Source organism: Sprattus sprattus (assembly GCF_963457725.1).
Source record: "Sprattus sprattus genome assembly, chromosome: 15".
NCBI lineage: Eukaryota > Metazoa > Chordata > Actinopteri > Clupeiformes > Clupeidae > Sprattus > Sprattus sprattus.
Window position 1 is genome coordinate 12,829,658 of NC_137913.1, and position 23,650 is coordinate 12,853,307.

Sequence of the window (23,650 nt, forward strand, 5' to 3'; positions counted from 1 at the left end):
ATGATTTCATTCAGCGTTATATTTTTCCTATGGGGAACCTTCGATCGCTTTGGTAAGTGTTGATGATAATACAAACTAATTGGCATACACCGAAGGTACAGTGAAAGTAAGTGATAGAAATGTTGATGATAAAATGTACCTGCATTACTTTTATTGAATGTCATCTTATCTTTTTCAGGGTTTACCTATGCAGTATCTGTTCGTCAGACCCCACAGGTTATACATGTTGCCGAGGGCGCAAACGGCAACATCACCTGTCATTTTTATATCCCAGATAATACCTTTGCTGAAAATATGCGCGTCACTATAACCTGGAAAAAAGATAATGGAACCAACGTTCTTTCTGAGACCATCTACTTACACGATTCAAATTCTTCAAGTGTTCTGCAGTTTCACTCATTCCTTCGGAATCAGAGCGGGTGGTACACGTGTGAAGTGGAGATTAACATACCTAAGCTCTGGGTGGGTCAAGGACATGGCACTTATATTAGAGTCACTGGTAAGGCAGTTCATTATTTTTCAGACAGGCCTCTGGTCCATTTACAAAAATGTGTTAAGGTAATGGTGAAAATGCCGGAAGTCACACCCGCTACTGCTGGTGAAAGAAACATCAATCTGTCCATTTTGTGTATGGCAGGAATATTTGTTTTGTAGTTTACAGTGATATAATATATATAAAACCACAAAAGGCTTTCCATTGTTCTCCATGTTTTCAGCAGGTAGACCTAAGGGGCCTGAAATGGTGCCAATGTATATATGGGTCTTGGCTTCTTGTGTGCTCACCCCTGTGCTCATCATTGTAATTGTCATGGTCTTCAGAAGATTTAAAAGTAATGACAAGTTATTTATCACAAGCCTGTTTAACACTCATCATTTATTAACCAATGTATTTCACAAAACAGTATGCCAGCAATGTCACAATTCTATGACATTACAGAATATGCATATTCTTGACCCTCATAGGTAACAACCAAGTCAGAGAGAACAGAACAGAAAATCACCCACAAGTAAGTTTTTATATTCTTTGCATCATGCTGGTCAAAACCTTTACCCCAACTGCTAAGTTATGTCTTATTGTTATTTTCTTTGAGCTAAATCATGATCAGCACATTTTTAACAATATTAAATCATATAAATAATGAACCACCCAATATTGGCTTCAGCCACAGCATAGCAGGGCCATGGCAGACATCAACATATAGTTTTCTGTTCCATTACTCTACTTACCCTTGTAATAGTAAGCGTATGAGCACACTGTATACCCACTTTGCCGTTCCCACCTTATCCTCTATCAATTTTGTATGTAGCATGTATAAACCATGTTATGTTTGTATGTATCGTGTACATTTACCACATGTATGCTGTGTACATTTACCACATGTATGCTGTGTACATTTACCACGTGTATGTTAGCACGTTCATCCTGATACGTGTATGATTTCAGCTGCCATGTTCCTGATTGTTTCTCCTCCCCTGCTGCCACAAGCATCCCCCCCCTCTTTTTCTATCTCTACCCGGCTGACTCCAAGCAGATTCTGCTTAAGGTTTCTTATGATTAACAGGGAGTTTTTCCTTGGCCCTGTTGCCATTGTGCTTGCTCTAAAGGGGTTCAGGCCCTGGGCTCTGTAAAGCGCCTTGAGACAATTTTATTGTTTTGTCACTATATAAAATTATATTGAATTTATTGATGGTCCAGAATTGACTATGACCTATGCCAATTAAAAGCCTATGGATAAGCAGTTCTAGGAGTTAACTGGAAAATAAATCATCTTTTGACAGTAATATTAACAACTCTTTAAAATATTTACAGGTTGTCCTTCAAGATTTAGCATCCCAGAGCACATATGAAATCACGTATGCCTCAATCAACAACCACAAGCTGTCCTGCAGAGAACATCAGCAGGTACCGTAAACACACAATCCATATGTATGTACATAAACATGTCCTATAGAAATGAATAGATTTGGTATAGATATAATCAGCCAAGGACAAAAATAATGTACTGTATAACCATGTCAATTTAGTAATGAAGAGAATATGTTTTTTATTTAGAATATTCCAGAACAAGAAAGGATGAGAAGCCAGGCACAGGGTCAGGATTCTCCTGTGGAGGAGACAGTGCTTTATTCTCCGGTACGAATAAAGTGTGTGGACTAGATCAACTATGGACACCTGGACACGGACAGTTTTATGCAAGTCTAGGAGCTTAACACGACACATATTTAAAAGTTTCACCACATCTGCTTGATGCAGTGTGACACATCACTGTGGGTGCTATGAGGAGGGGGTCACCAGACTGCACTAATGTTTGAAAAGTGTGACAAGTGACAAATGGCTTGCGTGTTGTTGCATTCTTCACTGCAAATTAGTGCATGAGTGACTGACAAACTTATACATGTATGTTACCCGCAGGTCCTTAAACGGAGCAGGTCTCTCCATGCAAAACTTTGTTTATCTTCCTGTTCTCATCAGTTCTTAGAAGCTTAAATGATGAGCATTATAGACTGTAAGCCTGCCTCTGTAGTGCATTGCAGAAATGATAGAAAGAGGTGTGAATTTATTTCAAATAAAGTCATTTTTACTATCCCTTCTAGCCTTCAAAGGAGATGGGTTTCTACTTTTCTTTTTACCATCTGAAAGTCAACTGTAATGCTCAGCTAATAGAGCAACACTTACTGCTCATTAGTACTTCTACTATTACTTCTATAACTAATACAACTACATATCAGCAGTGTTATTTAATTGACAGTCCTAAGTATTTTATGCTTGGATTTGACCAGGAGTGCCCTGGCCACTGAGACGGCAGTAGCACCAAGTCACCTGACTTTATGTCATGGACATAACGCAAGACTCTGTCACTAATTTCAAGTTAAAGAGGCAAAATAGTGAAAGCAAAGTAGTTTATAATTAAAGCATAAAATACGAGAAAACAGAGAACCGAATGCAGTTGTATGGGATGAGGTTCTATGTAGCGCTAGTCTAGTCGCTGGATTCAAAACTTTGTGCAAAACTGCTAGATGAAATGAGAGCCTGTCTGTGTAGGCTATGAAGGAACAATGGGACACATCTTTGAAAAACCCACAAGTGTGCAAAGGTGTGTCTGATCACCTTCTATGTAGCCCACAGGATGTGTATCCACACGGACACAGCTTTGCTTTTGGTTTCTTTCCTGTATCCTCTGTTCAGAATCCTAGAATATTATAGTTTTCAGACAGTATCTATGCAGTGCATCAGAGCAATAACAGAACAATGGGTGCTAAGTGTATTTAAATTAAGTATTTTTCCATCCCTTTGGAGAGTTCCTGACTTCAACTTAAAGTTGGGTTTGAACACTGCTTCATGATCATTGAACTGAGAGGTGCACAGTTAGTTGCTGGAAGGATACAATATGCAGTCAGATGCGGTAGTGGAGTCAGGGCGGGTGACTGGAAGTAGCCTGTTTGTTAAATTATGTTAATGTTAATAGATGACATGATATGGCCTTTAAATATTTTACTGATCAATACTATAATAGTAAACAAGATAGAGAGAGCTGTTTGTGAATAAATAGGTTGGCACTTGTCTAAACACTAGATGAATGCAAATTGAAGATATCTCATTCTGATGTAATTCAGGGTCTAGGCTCTGTCAAGCGCTAGAGACTTTTTCAATTGTAACTGGCACTATATAAATAAAACTGAAGTTGAAAATTGAAAGCTATACACTTTTGAGAAACTAACACTTTAAGGAATTCGCCCTCTGAAGAACTCACCTTAAGAGTATGAAACAGCATGTGGGCTACATAAAAATATCTGGAAATAAAACTACCAAGATGCCTTTAGAATCAGAGATGACAAAGATCATGGATCCTGTCTCGTCCTTCCCATGAGCCTGTCATAGATTCCAGAGGTTTAGGCTCAGAGTATTTTCCATTTTTTCTGCTCTGCCTATCTGAACTAAGCAGTGGGAATCTTGATTAACTGAATACACCTGACTTAGTTAAGCTTAAGTTAAGAATCTTAAAATGTTTTTGAGGGAAGGATGGATAGAATATTTTCCATTCAGAAAAGAGCCTTGACAACCCCTGATGTACGCACCAGTGCACTGTATTCAGTACACTGACAGAATGTTTATCACTGGCCTGGCAGCATTTCAAATTGGCCAGCAAAGGGAGGCAGAGGACATGCCTGACAAAAGGCTGATACTGAGTAAGTCTGATTGTGATATTACTGTACCTTACTCTTTCCTTGATTTTTGTCTTTAAAGATACAAGAGTCAACTCAATTAATGTTCTCCCTTTCCCCCTAAAATCAACTACCCTTCTGCCAGAGCATCTCATGTACCCTTCTGTGTGCAAGACAAAGTTGTGCCTAAAAGCCCCAGTGTGAGTGGCAGTTGCAACAAGAGCCAAATTTACAGTTGCCACTGATTATCCTTTTGTAACAGATTAGACCCTGACTTGCCTATGATACTCACACACACACACACACACACACACACACACACACACGGTACAAACACACACCGCTGCTACCCCCCCCCCCCCCCCCCCCCCCCAGATGACTATTGAACTGAGAGGCGCAGAGTTACTTGCTGGAAGGATGCAATAATGTTGTCAGATGCGGACGGTAGTAGAGACTGGGCGGGTGGCTCGAAGTAGCCTGAAACTTGTCGATAGGCGACATATCTGTAAGTGGCCTCTTCTGGCCCTTTCAATGGCATTTCATGTGGACCCAAATGCGGCGATTTGCCAATATCAGTTCGAAAAGGGATTTTGTAATGCCGTACTTTTGCTGTCTACAATTTTGTATGTTTTTGGTAAGTCTATTCAAATGCCACTGTGGACCAATAGGTCTATAGATGATCTTATCCTCCCTTCTGAATGAAGGATTGTTGTGATATTGTGCTATCTTTTCACAGATGGTACATATGGAATTAACGTTTGTCAGGAGCCGCAACACTTGCAGGTTTCTGAAGGCGAAAGTGTGAATATGACCTGCAATTTCAGCATTCACACTGAATATAATGACACTGTGAGGGTGGACGTAAACTGGTTTAGAATAGATGTCAACCGATCTCATGTCCAGTTTGAAAGGATAAACCTTCCTGGCTCTTCAAGTTTACAGCTTCATTCAGTGCGATTGAATGACAGTGGTTTGTACGTGTGTGAAGTGAGCATCATATCACCAAAGCTCTTGCAGGGCAGCGGGACGGGCACTCACATTGTCGTGACAAGTAAGAGTTTCAATTACAGCATTTAGCAGCATAAATGTTTTCATTAGGCACTGTATTTATTGGATAAACCATTGCTTCGTTTACAGATAGGCAGGCTATAGGATGTGACAAAGTGAAAATGATTTTTCAGAGATTTCAGACGAGCACGAATCTGTGGCCCAGCTGAGCGATGAATGAATGATTGTAGTTTTTAATCTACGTCTTATAAACATTTGGATATGTGAAAACAATCCTGCAATTACCAATGACGTGTGTTTCAGATGGTTCATCATCCATAGTAATCAGACCCGGGGGGGCAGTGGACTCGATTCCACACTTGCCAGCAGCAGTCAGCCTTACAGTTGCAGGAGTAAGCCTGTTTGGTCTGCTGGCGATGATCGTTGTAATAGCCATAATTTCCAAAAAAGGTCGAATATTACCAACATTTCTTTAGGCCTATATTTAAAATTGAACATTTTCAGTCGTAATACCAGTTATAATAATAATAATTTATAATACTGATACGCGTCCTAAGGTCTATGAGTAGAAAAACTGACTAAACAGTTATTTTCTGTCGTCAGCAAACGGTCAAGTCAGTGTGAACGGAGCAGAACATGACCAACAGGTAAGTTGCTTACCGTTTAACTGTAATAAAGTCACTGTATTATGTCCTTAAGGCAGACGTCATCTGTTTGACTGCTTCCAATTCTGTGATGATATTTTCTCCACATGTAAATGATCAGCTGATTAAAACATACTGCACGTTAGCATCTATGTAAATCTCCACAGATGGGGACAGGCATGTAGGCTGTGGATCACAAGCAAAATTACACCTATGAGTTAAAGCAGCACTACAGAGTTCTGATCCAAAACTAGTAAGATAACTACCTAAAAGCCTAAGGCATGCAAAAAACCTGCAAACAACACCAACAGCCCAGCTGACACTGATAGAAGCTGGCCAACACAAACTGGTTTAACTGGCAATGTCATGCATGAGAAAGCTTTTCTTCCATTTTTGCAGGGTGTAGTCCGTTACACAGAACTACATAGGGCATATCCTGGATGGCTAGTGGGGAAGACACCGGTGTTTATCTGTCCTTCACATGACCATATGCTATCAAATGAATTTGAGTAACTAGTTGCCTATAAATCAATATCTCAAAAAGTGTAAAATTGTTGCATTGTGTTACTTTTAATAACGGATCCAAAATGGTCTTTAGGTCTCTGAGGTCCCTGATGTTACTTATGCATCTATCAACAAACAAAGGTCCCACAGCTCTAAAAACCAACAGGTATGTTCACTACAAACACAAAGTAGGATACCGATGTCAAACCTTCAGTCTCAACTAAAAGATACGTAACAGCAGACATTTGCTCATAATGGTAGGCAATATGAGCACAGGCATAGTCTCATTTCAGTCTCCATTGAATGGCAATGTAATCATCTAATTAGTTGTGTACATGATTGAATCACAGAGGATGGAGGACAAAAAGCGTGGCCAGGATTCCACTAATGAGGAGCCAGTTCTCTATTCTGCCATCCGAATAAAACATGCAGAATAGATGAGACATCATCACATCACATCTGTTCTACAGTGATAAAATAGCCTGTGTGTTTGTGAAATTATGTGAATGTAAATAGCTGACATGAAATGGGCTTTAAATATTGTAATGATATATACCATAATAGAAAACAAGAAAGAGAGAGATGTTTTTGTATTAATAGGTAGGCACTTGTGTAGACTCTAGATAAATGTGAATTGAAGATATCTCATTGTAATGTAATTCTGGCTCTGGGCTCTGTCAAGCTCTTAGAGACCATTTAAATTGTTACTGCCACTATAAAAATTGAAAGAAATACACTTTTGAGGAACTTACACTTTAAGGAAGTCACCCTCTGAAGGAACTCATCTTAACAGTATGAAACAGCATGTGGGGCCACAGTAGCTATAATATCTATGTTCCTCCTGACAAAGCACAATGATCAAGATCAGCTGGTGAACCAGACTCTCCAGATACAAGATTATGTTTTTTCCTGTGCTATTTCTGGAGTTTGTTCAGGTTAGACGCATACAATGTTTTTGCTACGGGTACCCTGTATGAGAAGTTAAAAGAATAGTTTGCAAAATGATTGTTGTTTCACATTTAGTCATTTTAGCAGACGCTTTTATCCAAAGTTTTTTTAATGTTTTAAAAACATATTGTAAATTGAATTTGAGGGAGGGTTGAAAACAAAGTAATTGACATAAAGGATTTGTGTGTGTGCGTGTCTGTGTGTTTGTGCGCACATCTGTGTGTGCGTGTGCGCCTGTATGTGAATGTATAGTGTTTTAGAGAGCCAGAGAGATAAAAAGGTGTTTGTGTATGAGAGAGACAGGGTGTGGGATAGAGATGTAAATGAAGAGTGTGGGTATCTTATGCTGTTGGTATGAGATACACTAGAGACTAATTGGGCCTACTGAGAGGCTGAGGGTGCAGCATGAAGACACCAGTCTTAGGCCCAATTTACACACAAGTTTTCGCGATGTCGGCAAAGCCTAACCGCATTGGAGGGTCACTGTTGTGTTTCTCATGCATGACTGTATCTGTAACTAGGAGGCCAAAAGTCTTGGGTTTTGAGTGGAACAACCACACAGCTCAAAGGCGGACAGATCCAACCTGCTAAGCAATAGGTTGAGGTTAGAGATGCACGTTAATGTTTTTTACCCTTGCACGAGGTTTGAGCATTGCTCATCATAGATGACAAGCAGGTACTTACTTAAGTAAAGTTACTTAGGCTACTTAACTTAAAGTTATACACTTTTGAGGAACTGAAACTTTAAGGAATTCACCCTCTGAAGAACTCACCTTATAAGAGTAAGAAACATGTGGCCCACAGTAGCCACAATATCTATGTTCCTCCTGACAAACCACAATGATCAAGATCAGCCTGTGATCAAACTGTCCAGATACAAGATTGTGTTTTTCCGATGTTATTTCTGGAGATTTTCCAGGTTAAGAGGCAAAACATTTTTTACTAGAGATACCCTGTCTGACAAGTTAAAAGAAGAGCTTGCAAAACGATTGTCATGTTTACAAAAAAAAATAAAATAATTTGAGGTAGATGTGAAAATAGGGTTATTAAAATATAAGTAATGGTGTGTGTGTGTGTGTGTGTGTGTTTGTATGCATGTTGACTGCTAACCTAATGGGATGGTCACTGTTGTGTTTTCATTCATGACTGTATCTATAAATAGGAGGCCAAATGTCTTTGGTTTTCAGTGGAACAACCACACAGCTCAAAGGCTGAAAGATCAAACCTGCTAAGCAACTGGTTGAGGTTAAGATGCACGTTCATATTTTTCCCTTTGCTCGAGATTGGAGCATTGCTCATCATAAGTGACAAGCTGGTACTCAGTTTACATGGAGAAGAACATATATAATAAAATGTGTATACAACCAATGGACCTCAGAAGCCAAAATTGGAATGTTTGAAAATAGTTTTACGTGTGTGAAAGGAAAAATAAAATGACAAAAAATGACATATTCAGAATGAGAGATGACAAAGATCATGGATCCTGTCTCGTCCTCCCCATGAGCCTGTGATATATTCCAGAGTATTTTCCATCTTTTGCTGCTCTGCCTATCTGCCAGAACTAAGCAGTGGGAATCTTGATTAACTGAAAACACCTGACTTAAACATAAGACTCTTAAGGTGTGCTTGAGGGAGGGATAGATAGATTTTTTACTGCGAGAGAAGAGGCTTGACAACCCCTGATATACCCCAGAATGTGGCCTTGCAGTGTTTCAAATTGGCCAGCAGAGAGAAGCATAGGACAAGCCTGACAAAAGCTGGATACTGAACAAGCCTGATTGTGATATTACCTTTTTCTTTTTTTGATTTTTGTCTCCCAAGACAAAAGAGTCAACTAAATGAATGTTCTCCCTTTCCCCCTAAAATTAACAACCCTTCTGCCAGAGCATCTCAGGTACCCTTCTGTGACAAAGCTGTGCCTAAAAGCCCCAGAGAGTGGCAGTTGAAACAAGAGCCAAATTCACAATTAGCACTGAATATCCTCGTGTAACAGATAAGACCCTGACTGTCCCATGATGCTCTAATACGCGATACAAACACACCACTGCACAAAAGGAGGTGTGCATCAGTTGCCTATGGAACAGAGTTGCTGGAAGAAGGTAAGATGCAGTCAGATGCGGTAGTGGAGTCTCTGTGGGTGACTCTTTTGTTGTCTACAATTTTGTATGTTGTTGGTATTTTCAAATGATCTTGCGCGGATCTGTGGACAGGTCTTTTGATGATCTTATATCCTTCCTTGCGAATTAAGGATTGTTGTGATATTCTCCTATTTTTTCACAGATGGTTCTTATGGATTTACCGTTCATCAGGTAAACTGGTTTAGAATAGATGTCAACCAATTGTAGCGCCCTCTCGGGTACTGTCGACTACGCCACCCCTTAAAGTAATCTAATGATATCGGAGCAAGGGGAACTCAATAACACTATTGCAACAGTTGGTTTTGAAAGTACAAAAGGAGTCTTTATTAATAAATAGTAGTTCTTCAGTGGAGTTGGTTGGTCACCAGATAAGCAAATATCAAAAATACATACACACAATATAGGGACTGGGGGAACCTCGGCAATGGGCCACTAGGGGAAACTTAATTCAGGCCAGGTCTCGAACACACGTGGTCTTGTGCACAATAAATAACACGTGTTAAAATTCATGGGAAATGCACTACAATCTTCAAGACACTGTGATATGTGACAAGGCAATTAAGAGTTCACTACATGCACACTGCAATCTCTGTAGGCTACTGGGGTGAGAAACAAACTACAGAGACCGGCTGTTAAGTTAATGTACTAATGGCCTTATCAGCACGGAGGCTATTAGTTATGGAGGGGGAAAGGGGGACACAGGAACTGGAACTAAAGTAAGAAAAGAAATCCACTCTAGCCTGCGGCTCACATTGAATCAGCTGTACCTACACATAGGCTACAGGCCGATAGGCTAGAGGAAGATAAACAAACGCTGTACAGTTAACAAAATATAAACGGCACCAATGCATCAAACATACAAGAGAACAGCAACTAGCACCCCTGTGTAGCTACGAGGGTACACTGTAAACACATAAAACAAACACTGGTTAAAAGGTTGCTGGGTCAAAATGGCAAATCACAAGACTCATCAGCTGTGCAAATCTCACAGCCTTAAAAGCAGCACACATGTTAAAGGCGATGGCAGAACATTAGTTAAATACAGCAATACATTAAATACAGGCTACGTTACATTTTCATCAATTATCTCATTATCTCTGCAAAATGAATGCTCGCTACACAGTACACAGTATGGTTAACCCATACCTTTCAAAGATGCAAGTACACAGCGTCACTCCCTCCACGCACATCACGCACATCCAAATACAGTGGCTCTGCCACCGTCTGCCCTCCTATACAATAGTAAACAAGTAGCCACTTAGCAAGCTAGTCATCAGTTACGGAGGAACTTAAGGAAACCTTTGCTCAGACATACCTGTTGAAACACGCAGCACCCGTGCCTCTGCTACACATCTCAAGAACCAGTGGTGTTGACAAGCTACCGGCTTTAGGACCCCAGGTGCCTATACATAAGCCTGTGGATAATATTTCAGGTAGCCTAATCAATTGCAACCCATTCCCCAATTAGTGACGTAGTACCGTTTGACAGAAAGAAAGAGAGATAGAGAGACTAACTGTGCAACTAGAGAGGAAGTAGGCACCAAACTATCACTTCTTGCCCACTTGCTACACTATCGAAAGAATATTCTGAAAGGATAAACTTTCCTGACTCTTCAAGTTTACAGCTTCATTCAATGCGTTTGAATGACAGTGGTTTTTACATATTTGAAGTGAACGTCATACTACCAGTGATCTTGATGGGCAACGGGACGGGCACCGACATTGTTGTGACAGGTAAGAGTTTAAATAACCTCAAGAAGTATGGGTCGCTGTTTGTAAAATGTTGCACGTTCTAAAATCCTGCTCAGTTATGTTACATTTAGCATTATCATATGGGGGAAAAAAGCACAGTTACATTTACATTTAACATTTAACAGTAATATTTAGATGAAAGATTTATTTTACTTAACAACTTTGTGTTACTGCCAAAAAATATCCTTGGAAAAGTTGAATTAACATGAATTTCTCTCTAAATGTTTGAAAAAGTGACATGAATATTGTCGTGCTTTTCCCCCCATATTATAATGCTAAATGTGCCAAAACTGAGCAGGATTTTAGAATGTGCAACATTTTACAAACGGCACCCCATAAAGAAGCAGCACCGTTCATAAATGTTTTCATTTGGTGATTTATTTCTTAGATAAGCCATCGTTTCTTTAACAGTAATAGGATGTGAATGAGGTTGAAAATGATTTTTCACCATCATTTCAGACGAGCACGAATCTGTGGCCCAGATGATTGATGAATCAATGATTGTAGTACTTATTCTACGTCTTTATAAAGATTTATGTTTAGGTAATTGGAAACATTTTACCAAATGTTACCAACATTTCATTATATTTAAAATGTTACAGTTCCAGTCGTAAATTACATTCCATTTATAATACTGATACACTTCTGTTACGTGTCCTGAGGTGTATATGAGTAGAAAAACTACTGACTTAACAGTTATCTTCTGTTGTCAGGGAACAGCCAAGTCAGTGTGAACGGAGGAGAAAATGACCAACAGGTAGGTTGCTTACCATATAACTGTAATGTAGTTGCTGTTTTATGCTATTTAGGCAAACTTAATCTTTTTGACTGCTTCCAAGTTTATAATAATATTTTGTCCAATAGTAAATGATCAGCTGATCAAAACTGTTCAAACATACTGCACGTTAGCATATTTAATGTAAACCTCCACAGATTGGTATGTGGGGACAAGAATGTTGATCACAAGCAACTGTAGACCAATGATTTGAATAACTGATCCAAAATCGTCTTTAGGTCTCTGAGGTTACGTATGTTTCCATCAGCAATTGAAGGACCCACAGCCCTAAAATATCAACAGGTACTTTCACTACAAACACATAAGATACCGATGTCAGGCCTACAGTCTCAAGGAAGAGATACATAATAGGAGACTTTTATTTCATGAGTGATATTTTTAATGATATGCAATGTGAGAACAGGCCTAGTCTTCTTTCAGTCTCCATTGAATGACAATGTAATCATCTAATTAGTTGTGTACATGCTTGGATCACAGAGGATGGAGGACAAAAAACAGGGCCAGGATTCCACTAACGAGGAGCAAGTTCTCTATTCTGCTATCCAAATAAAACATGCAGATTACATGAGCCATCCTCGTCTATTCTACAGTGATAACATAGCCAGTGTTTGTTCAATTATGTTAATAGCTAACATGATATGAGGTTTAAATATTTTATTGATGAATACTATACTAGTAAACAAGATAGAGAGGGCTGTTTGTGTATGAATCGGAAGGCACTTGACTCTAGATACATGTGAATTAAAGTTATCTTATTCTAATGTAATTCAGGCTCTTTCAATCGCTTAGAGACAATATCATTTTTTAATGGCACTATATAAATACAATTTAAATGGAAAATGTAAAGCCATAGACCTATGAGGAACTGACACTTTAAGGAATTCACCCTCTGAAGAACTCACCTTAAGAGTAAGAAACATGTGGGGCCACAGTAGCCACAATATCTATGTTCCTCCTGACAAACTACAATGATGAAGATCATCCTGTGAACCAGACTGTCCAGATACAAGATTATGTTTTTTCTTATGTTATTTCTGGAGATTGTGCAGGTTAAGAAGCAAACTTTTTTTAACTGGAGGTACCCTGTATGTAAGTTTAAAGAAGAGATTTTTTTAAATTATTGAAAATATTGTAAATTGAATTTGTGAAACTAAAGTTATGGAAATTATATTATTGTGCGTGTGTGTGTGTGTGTGTGTGTGTTTATATTCGCACACATGTTTGCGTCTGTGAGAGAGAGAGGGAGAGGGGGATGAGAATGTGCATGTGCATGTGTGTCTTGAGAGACAGAGAGATGAAAAGAAGGGGGGTGAGAGAAAGCGAGGGTGTGTGTGTGTGTGTGTGTGTGTGTGTGTGTGTGTGTGTGTGTGTGTGTGTTTGTGTGTGTTTGTGTGTGAGTGTGTGTGTGTGTGTGAGAGAGAGATAGATACAAAGTTGTTTGTGTATGAGAGAGAGGGTGTGGGACAGAGATGTGAAGGACGGGTGTGGGTATCTTATTCTGCGAGATTCACTAGAGACTAATGAAACCTTCTGAGAGGCTGAGGATGCAGCATGAAGACACCAGCCTTTGATGAACTCTGAGCAATGGCTCCTAACCACATGGGAGGGTCACTGTTGTGTTTTTCATGCATGCCTGTATCTGTAACTAGGAGGCCAAAGGTTTGGGTTGTCAGTGGAGCAACCACACAGCTCAAAGGCTGACAGATCAAACCTGTTAAGCAACTGGATGAGGTTAAGATGCACGTTCATATTTTTTCCTCTTGCTGCAGATTTGAGCGCTGTTCATCATAAATAACAAGCATGTTCCCCATATGGGGAAACTATAACCTTTGCTCTTACAGTTTGTCAAAAGGCAACTTCCTTGAAATGAATTATAGCAGTAGTATAGTTGAATGTTTATACAACCAATGGACCTCAGAAGTCAAAATTGGAATGTTTGAAAATAATTTATTAGGAGTTTTACGTGTTTTAAAGAGACAGTGTGTATATGTGTGAAAGGAAAAACAAAATGACAAAAAATGACATATTATACACAGAATAACAACAAAAAAGCAGTTGATAGCACTAACAGGGATCACCTCTTTTCACAGTGATCTTTCATGGCTCTGGTTGGTACAGCACACCCCCACTTTCACAAGTTAAAATCCAACATGAATATCGCAGGGTCAAAACCACAAGGGAAAAATGGGACCCAGATGCTTTCAGAATCAGAGATGACATAGATCATGGACCCTTCCTTGTCTTCACCATGAGCCTGTGATAGATCCAGAGGTTTAGGCTCTGAGTATTTTTCATCTTTTCCTGCTCTGCTTATCTGACTGAACTAAGCAGTGGGAATCTTGATTAACTGAATACACCTGACTTAGATAATTATACAAATCTTTAGGTGTGCTTGAGAGAGGGATAGATAAAAGATTTTCCATGCAGAAAATAGGCTTGACAACCCCTGATCTACACACCAGTGCACTGTATTCTGTACACTGACAGAATGTTTAGCACTGGTCTGGCAGTGTTTCAAATTGGCCAGCAGAGGGAGGCAGAGGACAAATCTGACAAAAGGTAGCTACTGAACAAGCCTGATTGTGATATTACCCCATTCTTTTCTTGTCTCCCAAGATACAAGAGTCAACTTAATTAATTTTCCCCCTTTCCCCCTAAAATCAACTACCCTTCTGCCAGAGCATCTCATGTACCCTTCTATGTGCAAGACAAAGCTGTGCCTAAAAGCCCCAGAGAGAATGGCAGTTGAAACAAGAGCCAAATTCACAGTTAGCACTGATTATCCTCTTGTAACAGATTAGACCCTGACTGTTCCATGATGCTCACACACACACATACACACATGATACAAGCAGACACCGCTGCCCAAAAAAATATTAACAAAAAAAAACCCAAAAGAGCAATCAGCTGTGCATGTTACACATGTTTCTAATTGTAACAGCATCCTTCATTTGACCTTGAAGTGTTTTCATGAAACAAAACATGGTTTAGACAAACTTAATGAACAAAATGATGAAGCAGGAAAGGGGAAGAGAGAAAGAGGCAACACTACCTAAAGATTCACAAAAATATAAACATCATCCAAAAGCCAGGTTTGACAGTGAAGTTTTGTGTGTTTAGAGTAGACCGAAGCAACTGCACCCCAGCATTCAGGATGAATGCATCGAATGCTAATATGAGTGATGTGTGGGAAACTCCTGGAAGCTCTCAATGTATGACTTCACTTAATGCGTATGAGTTTCCTGATCTGGACTGTGTGTGTGTGTCCTTGCTGTACTGTTCCTTGTCTGTATGATCAAAGGATGTGCTCATTCTAACAGAAAAAGATTAGTGTAAAAAAGTTGTTCGGATTAGCAGTGTTAAGGTAACTTAGATGTACACATACTTAACATGAATTCAGCAATGGCTGGGACTTACAGCATATCCAGCGAATGGCTGATGTTAGTATGACAGTGTCTCACCTCTAGACTGGCATTACTGGTTTTCATTTACAGAGACAAGGTTACATCCCAGTCACAGTTCCCCATACAGCATAACAACACCATCAAATTTGAAGTGGAAATTCAGAAAAAGACAGAACAAGTATATACAGTGTTTTATTAAAAACAACCGAAACTCTCGGTTAAAAACCTGACTATGAAAAATATTTTCTTGATTATCACTATAATCATTAGTATGCAAAAGCTACCAAAATATACATTTTTTTTGACATTTCAGCTCGTCTTCCACTTGGAAAAAAAATTACATCCAAAATGTTCAGAGTTTAAAGTTACAAGGTTCAAAACCAGCGAGATAACAGCACATTCAAAGATTATTGCTCCCATTCTAAAGTTTCACAACTAAAGGAAACTAAAAGAAAACAAACAAACAAACAAGCATTGACAGAGAAACATGTAAACCTGTACTCTCGTCCTCTGAGCAAAACATAACCATGGTCACGTTAGCTGCATGTACACAACACAATCAGATACACACCTCAGCTCCATCTAACAATATCTGTGAATAAGCCACGCACATTACTTCAGTGGGCATGAGAGAGTACAGCAGCGCCAGAACAAAAAAAAAAAGCAAGAACTACAGTTAGATACTTTCAAATCACTTTAAAAATGTGAGCGGAGACAAGACAGTGAAAATGACTTCTCCAGATGTCCCGTCGTTGAGAGAGTGTGCGAGAGACAGGAAGTAAAAAGATGAACAGCTGACCTCTGACCTTTTTTCAGCAGGAGAGATTTGGCCACATCAGGCTCCGGGAGCCTGAGTGTTGAAACCTCCAGTAGAGACAAAGTGCTCTGGCTCAAAGCAGCGCTGAAGCCTTCTGCCTGCTCAGCTAACAGCCTGACAGAACAGGAGGAGAGCATACACACACACACACACACATATACACACACACACACACACACACACACAAACACACACACACACACACACACACACACACACACACACACACACACACACACACACACACACACACACACACACACACACACACACACACAAAATGTGTTCTTGTTATACAGTGACAAGTGACGGGACCAAATACAAACCAACTAATATAATGGTAAAGCAGTCTTGTTTTCTACCGTAAAATGCAGAGAGCTGTGTGAGAACATTGAAATATTGATGTTATGCAGTTTTAACTTAATATAAACTATGTGTATGTGAGTGTGCCTGTGAGGGTCAGATGCTGTACTCACCTTTTCTTAGTGGTAGCCATTAGTGAAGGCTGCAGCAATCAGAGGACCCTGAGAAGGAGAAAGGATGACGGAGAAAAACAAAAGTGTAGAGGAAGAGAAGAAAGAGGGAGAGACAGTTAATCCTACATGGTGCCAAGACAAAGAAGCAAATGTTAAACATATATGATGACTTTAAAAAAATTAAAGCAGCTTAATGGTGTGACTTGTTGTTTAAAAGCAAACTTTGACGGGCGTGGTTGTTCCTGCTCACCCCCAGACTGTGGCCGAACCCGGTGCTGGGCGCTGGGCTGGCTGCGCTGATGTAATTGCTGACCGCTGACTCCTGGTTGGCTCCATACAGATCTGCCATCGGCCCGGGACTGCTAGTGCTCAAGAACCCAGCTGAACGAGAAGGGGTCGAGCCTACAGTCACAATAGATGACGACTGATAAAGAAGACTAGGTCATAAGGAACACTAGCTAGTTCTTCTTCATGCTAACTCGATTGTGTACATAATGCCAATAATTGACATTTGTAAGAGTACCAATAACAGTATAAAGTACATTTAAAAGACGTAAAACGTCCAAAAGTATTCTAAAAAAACCTATAAGGGTTCATGTCAACTTCTACATATACATCCATCTCGCACATATTTATAAACATTGGCAATGCAAAATAGCATTCAATATGCATTACAGCAACAAGTCTTTATTAATAGTAACTAAAGGGTAGAATTGAGAAGTAAAAAGAGCGTTTGGTCTACCTCTAACCACTGCTGCTGCAGCTGCAGCCGCTGCCATAGGATTGTATGTCAGCGGGATGGCTGAAACGAAAGAACAAAGAAAAATGATTACAAGCCATTACCCAACAGTGGCAAAAGAAACACAATGATGGCATACTGCACAACACATTTGTGTGCTGACTAAAGGACTTTGTCCCAATTGGGTGAAAGCATAATATATCCTAATCAGGATCTTGTAGTATTACAGGTCATGTTCTTGACATCTAGAGACATACTGTATTTATACCGCATTTATGAGTCTGCTATAGGCAAGAGTGCAGCTATGTGGCTGAATCGATGTAAATATATATTTATGTATGAGTAGCACGGCATACAACCAGTATTTTGGGCAGCCATAACTTGCCGTGGTCTCTTCATTCCTTAGGCCAATGCCAATACTGTGTGTCAGCACCTCCACAAAGAACATCTACACTGTAAGTGTCTGTAATATTATCCATAGTCAGCTGGTATGCAGTTCTTGTATATGCTACATGCTAACACTAACATTAGTGTCTACAAATGTGTTTGGCTTTGTGAAGCTGCTTGTTAACCTCAAACAAAGGACTGACCTGTAAGTTCAGGGGGGTGGGGTGAAGTCAGGAGGGGGGTCCTCTCTAAGTGGTACTCTAAAACAGAGATAAAGCAGCGTTTAAACAACCAGCGAAAGCACACTCGCTTGGTCACACACTTGTATTCATAGGTCCAGCTCGTAGAGTGACATTTAGCTTAAGACTGGGTACAACAGGTAAGGAAGGTATGAGGGGTTACTAATTGGATGTACACCTGTCGACTCAGATTTACATAATTGTGAACTCCTTCATGAAATCAGTGTGGGAATACACATGCTTACACACACAGACACACACACAAGCACGCGCACACACACACACACACACACACACACACACACACACACACACACACACACGGGCATGCCCACACACACACGTATCCTACATGATTCAGTACACTCCTTGAAATTTACAAGCAGCTGTCTGCCAAATGTTGATGATGAATGGTGATATGCCTGCTTCTATAGCATGCATTTGTTTGTGGGTGCATGTGTGGTGTGTGTGTAGGTGCATGTGTGGTGTGTGTGTGTGTGTGTGTGTGTGTGTGTGTGTGTGTGTGTGTGTGTGTGTGTGTGTGTGTGTGTGCGCCTGCGCCTGCGTGTGTCCATCAGTATGTGGTGTGTGGTATATACACATGTGTGTGTGTGTGTGTGTGTGTGTGTGTGTGTGTATGTGTGTGTGTGTGTGTGTGTGTGTGTGTGTCTGTCAGTATGTGGTATGCAGTATATACACATGTGTGTGTGTGTGTGTGTGTGTGTGCGCGCGTGTGCGAAGGTGTGCTATCCTTACAGTAAGATAGATTTGCAATAAAAACAAGCAGGTTGCATTACACTCTACTAGGAGGGTTCATATCCACAATAACACATCCTCTTTCACAAACTCATGTGGTCTCATTCTCAGTTATGTACATTATTACTGGAAAACAGCCAACAGCCATCAGACAAATACATGTAATATAACCACTACCACAGTACAACCCAGCTCAAAAGCCAAGGGGTACAATCAGTCAGGCTGTCCATCTGAATGAATGCATGTCTTACCAGGGAACTGATAGGCATAGCCAGGGGTGAGGCCAGCGTAGCTTCGGCTGGTGTAGGTGGCCGTCTGGAACCCTGGGTAACCTGAGAAACAGGGCAGGTGTCTGAGCATGACGTCACTGGGCCCTTCCATTGATCTGTGTGTCTGTGTGTGTGTGTGTGGATAGCCTTGCTGATGAGCTAGGTAAAAAAGATTTTTAAATGTTTAAGTTAAACATGGGCTCATCTGCAGTTAATAAACTGGACACTAGGTGGAGGCAGAGAGTTTTGAGTTCACTATATACTGTAAGTATGAAGATGACTAAATTGGCATGCATTACAACCTGTTCATTGTCGTACACAGTTCTATCTATAATGATTATATTTATTATCTATTATTAAACTCAGATAATGAGACACAATTTTACTCTGTACATCTCTCTCTTGCCACAGTTTAACCCAGGTCCTGGCCTCAAGAGCTGCCACTATCATCTTACCTAGCATGCCGATTCCTAGCATGAAGGCATCCATTCCGTATGGCATGACTCGTGCGCGACCTCTGGATGAACCTGTAGGTGTCATCACTTCCTTGGGCTGTGCCTTCTTGCACTCCACCTGAAAACAAGTACATTGGATGAGAGGTACATTTAGGCTTAGCATCAATGGGATAAATGTAGCATAGAGAATAAAGAAGAAGAGAGGAGATTCTTGTTTTAATTTGATATAAACCAAACCAGTGAAAAAATGACAAATTCTTAGGTAAGAGGCAAACATTCTAATTCCACCAGACACATACACGTACAGGTATGTATAACTTCCCAATCTTCCTCACACATACACCAACTATCGAAACTAACCATTTTGCTGTTGATCTCATGGAAGTGGATCTCACAGACTTTCTCCACCACGTCTTCATTCTCGAACGTGACAAAGCCGAAACCTGAGAAGGGAGGCTCCAGAGGTGAGAACCGCATTCACGCACCAACACAACAAAAGCTGCTCACATGTTTCCCATGTACTCCTCCACTCTCCAACTTCCTATAAGCATCCGATGTCAAGGCCACCTTAATTATACTGAACAGCCTCGATTCCACAGATTATATTGCTGCTCGACTATTCAAAACTGCAGGTCTCCCAGATGGATAGAATTATTATGATATTACGTTACATTATCATTCTTCATTGAATGTGTAAAAGAAGAACTTTAACAATCCTTTCACATATTACATTCATATTAACTCCAGGTCTGCTAAGGGTTATTATGATAATAGTGAAATTAATATCCTGGACTCAAGTAGAGTACAGTAAGAAAGGGACTTCCTAACTAGGGACTACAGTACATACTACATGTATGAGAATCCATTCATTTGACAGAAGGAGCTCTCACAACAAGATCATTAAGTACGATTGGTAGTAAGTAACTTCTATATCTTTCACCACAATGCACTTCGATGCAGGACAGAGTGAGGTGTTCAATTATGAAGAGGGGTCATTCTAGATGGTGGCGAAGTCAGTATGGCCTAGGGCACACAGAGTATGCAGCTGAAGTTGTGTGGGTTGTGAGCACAAATCCTCCTTGCGCGAAACAACCGTTGACACCTGTTGCACTGATCAATGTCTTTCTATTCATCTGTTCACACTGAGGTGTCCAAACCCCTCTGTGGTGAGTGTGGCAGTCTGGCACGTTCACTCCACCTCCATCTATCTATCTATCTCGTCATCCTCTTTTTTTCTATCCCTCGGTTTATTTCACTCCTTCGCACTCCTCCCCCACCCTGTAACCTCCCGCACCTCCGGGTCGCGGCAAAGCCGTCAGGCTGTCGTAATCGATCAGTAGCAGGGAGGGGGAAATGCTTAACGAGGGTTTATCTTAAACCCAGATTAACTGGACGACTAATTAGCCCAGCCCCCACCCTCCCCGATGGATTGCCCTACAGGAGAGGAGAGAAGAGGTGGAGGTGGAGAGGGAGGAGGAGGGGGAGGTGGAGAGGAAAGAGGGGAAGACAAGGACTGTATGGAAGCATATGGTGAGGATATGCACAGCTCTGTATGATGGAAGGACTGTAGAGACCAGGATCAGGCCAGAGTGAGTGCAGGGAGATGAGCCCTTGATAGGCGCCGGCTTTGGAGCAGCGCAGGCCCTGATCTGGGTCTGGATGGGTGCTACCTGAGGACCTATTTACAGGCAAAAGTTGACTGAGGGCAAATGGTGCGTGGATGAGAGACAGAAACAGAGGTATATAGAGAGAGGTATATATGTATATAAATTAAATATATCTGTATATATATAGAGAGAGAGAGAGAGAGAGCGAAAGAGAGGGAGGGAGAGAGAGAGAGAGAAAGAGATATATAGAGATATAGAGAGAGAAAATCCTGCTCATCTCCTTCCTCAGGCTTGAAGTGCATTGCATAATTACGGCTGAATGTATCTGACCTTCAGCTTGTTCAAAGCATATCCAGGCAAAGCACCTCATGTGATGCAAACTATACATGCAATCTCGATTGTGAGGGGGCACGTGTAAGGAGGAGTGTGATGGGCTTCCCAGAATGAGAGGATTAATTACAAAGTAGAAATATGAAAACAAATAGAGAATACTAACCTCTGTGCCTGTTGGTGGTTTTGTCGAACATGAGCATGGCGTCATCGACCTGGAAGACAGAAGAGTAGGAGAGGGGAATAGAACGAGAGATTTAGAAATTAGACAGTTACTGATAGATACAAAAGTAGACTGTATAAAGTACTTTATTTCACCATTTGAACCACTTGATGCCGTGTAAACTGAACAAAAGCTCAACAAAGTGCCTGTACATCATGGCATAAACACACCCAAGTGGGCGCTACTCTGATTCTAGTTTGTGTGATTACAGTTCAAATACATACAGTAACCTAATAATGAGGGCCCAAGTGAACTGAAAGCGACATATTTGAACTCTGTTTTTTCTTCTGCTGGTGTCTTAGCCCTCTACCCTCTGACTTGGGTGCCCTGCAACAGATGGACAGATCGAGTGACGGGAGGGGCGAGAGGGGGGCAGAGGAGGGTGGGGGGTTAGGGATGATGGTGGCTCAGTTCGATAAATGAGCAGCAGTGTGTGGGGGTGGGACACGTTTCAATATGTCCTGCTATGAGTTTGGTCATTCTCTCTGAGGATGGGAAGTTGGGGTGAAGAAAATAAGAAGTCAAATATATTATCAGGCGCTTAGCAACCATGTCCACCACGTGTTGAGAGGGCCAACACACTTTTAAGCTTCCTTTCTCTACTCAACATACTTCACTACTTCCATAGCAACTGAAGAGGTAGGGGGCATATTGGGTGTGCTGACGAGAGTTTACCCCCACCCCACCCCCCACCCACACACACACATCCAAACCCCTTCTATGAATTCTCTTCATGAATATACGGTTGAAGAAAAAAGAGGTAGACAAGAAATTCTGCCTTGTATAGTAAGTGACCCAGGTTTTCATAATTGGCTAAACGTTTGCTATTGTACAATGTGCTGGCCTGTGTGTGTGTGTGTGTGTGTGTGTGAGAGAGAGAACGTTTTATCAAGTGAAGTGCTAGTCTGAAAATAATTAAATAAATAGGAAATAGAATACATGCTGAGACACTGTTAGGAAAAGCAGAACAAAAGGTTACAGAGAGAGAATGAAAGAGCAGGAGAGTGAGAAAGGGAGAGAGAATGAAAGAGCAGGAAAGAAAGAGAGAGAGAGAGAGAGAGAGAGAGAATGTGTGAGAGAGAGCAGGAGAGTGTGCAAGAATGAGAACACAGGAGAGTGAGTGAGAGAGAGAGAGAGAGAGAGAGAGAGAATGAGAGAGAAAGGGAGAGGGAAGAAAAAAGTGCAAAAGAAAGCAAAGGTGCTTTGATTAGTGGCTATGGCAGCGGTATGATTTTTGCATGTTTTTTCAATCCCTTACTTTCCTCCTGTGTTACCATCACTAATAAAATAGATCCCCCCTCGTTGCACTGCACTGACGCACATGCTAATAGACTCTCATGTATCTCATTTCGGTACCCCCATAAATAAAGATGACTACCTATTGCCTTTTACGGGACCCTCCAAGACTCGGGCAGATGTGCTAATACGTTAGCGCCTGTTTTAGGAGTAATTTCGTCACAATGTGTGTCTGAAAACATGTCATGGTATTTATGAACTCACTGCGCGTGGCTAAAACCTCTTTTAGACAACAAGCTTTCCTGGCTTATGCTATTTTCCCGCCTTTTAACCCTCTGTGGTACATATTATGGTATCCTTCGGTAAATAGGTAATTTTAGTGTTTTGCCTGCTTAACATTGGGCCCTTTAACAATATCAGTTATTTATTATTTTACAGGGTTGTTGCCTCAAAGCAGCATTGTACCATAAGAGGAAAAAAATGACACAATATTTTCAGAAAGTATCTCTATGATTAAAGAAGCACGTGAAAAGCATATTTTTTTTTTTGTGCATTACAAATCTCATATTTCATCAAAAAGTATCCCGTGTTATATTTAATTGCTGTCCTCGGCCAACATTGTACCATTGTGGATTGAAAAAGCAACAATATTTAACGTACACAAATACGTACACAAATACGTACACAAATAATCATATCAAATCATCATAATGAAGTTGTTTACTCGTAAAAAGCTGCATAACATTAACCCAATAATT

At 40.6% G+C, this 23,650-nt stretch overlaps 2 protein-coding genes across 3 annotated transcripts in view; one reads left to right on the forward strand and one right to left on the reverse strand.

Annotated features, from left to right (window-relative positions):
* LOC308376285 (uncharacterized protein) lies at positions 1–14,214 on the forward strand (the record flags this gene model as incomplete). Its single annotated transcript, XM_080852579.1, has 8 exons — positions 1–52; positions 179–499; positions 4,901–5,215; positions 5,476–5,622; positions 5,776–5,819; positions 6,418–6,486; positions 12,432–12,543; positions 14,045–14,214. 8 exons carry the CDS (start codon positions 1–3, stop codon positions 14,212–14,214), a joined length of 1,230 nt encoding a protein of 409 aa, XP_080708705.1.
* Positions 13,888–23,650, reverse strand: part of msi1b (musashi RNA binding protein 1b) — a 21,785-nt gene continuing 12,022 nt past the window's right edge. Inside the window, exons 7-15 of one of the 2 annotated variants that reach the window (XM_080853184.1) lie at positions 21,600–21,648; positions 19,857–19,939; positions 19,497–19,614; positions 19,024–19,104; positions 17,981–18,037; positions 17,394–17,453; positions 16,902–17,032; positions 16,652–16,699; positions 13,888–16,289 (exon numbers count right to left, since the gene is read on the reverse strand). In XM_080853184.1, coding sequence (XP_080709310.1) covers positions 16,658–16,699; positions 16,902–17,032; positions 17,394–17,453; positions 17,981–18,037; positions 19,024–19,104; positions 19,497–19,614; positions 19,857–19,939; positions 21,600–21,648 — 621 coding nt within the window. In that variant the 3' untranslated portion in view covers positions 13,888–16,289; positions 16,652–16,657. Of the gene's footprint in view, positions 16,290–16,651; positions 16,700–16,901; positions 17,054–17,393; positions 17,454–17,980; positions 18,038–19,023; positions 19,105–19,496; positions 19,615–19,856; positions 19,940–21,599; positions 21,649–23,650 lie in introns of both variants that reach the window. The other variant, XM_080853183.1, reaches the window with a different exon arrangement.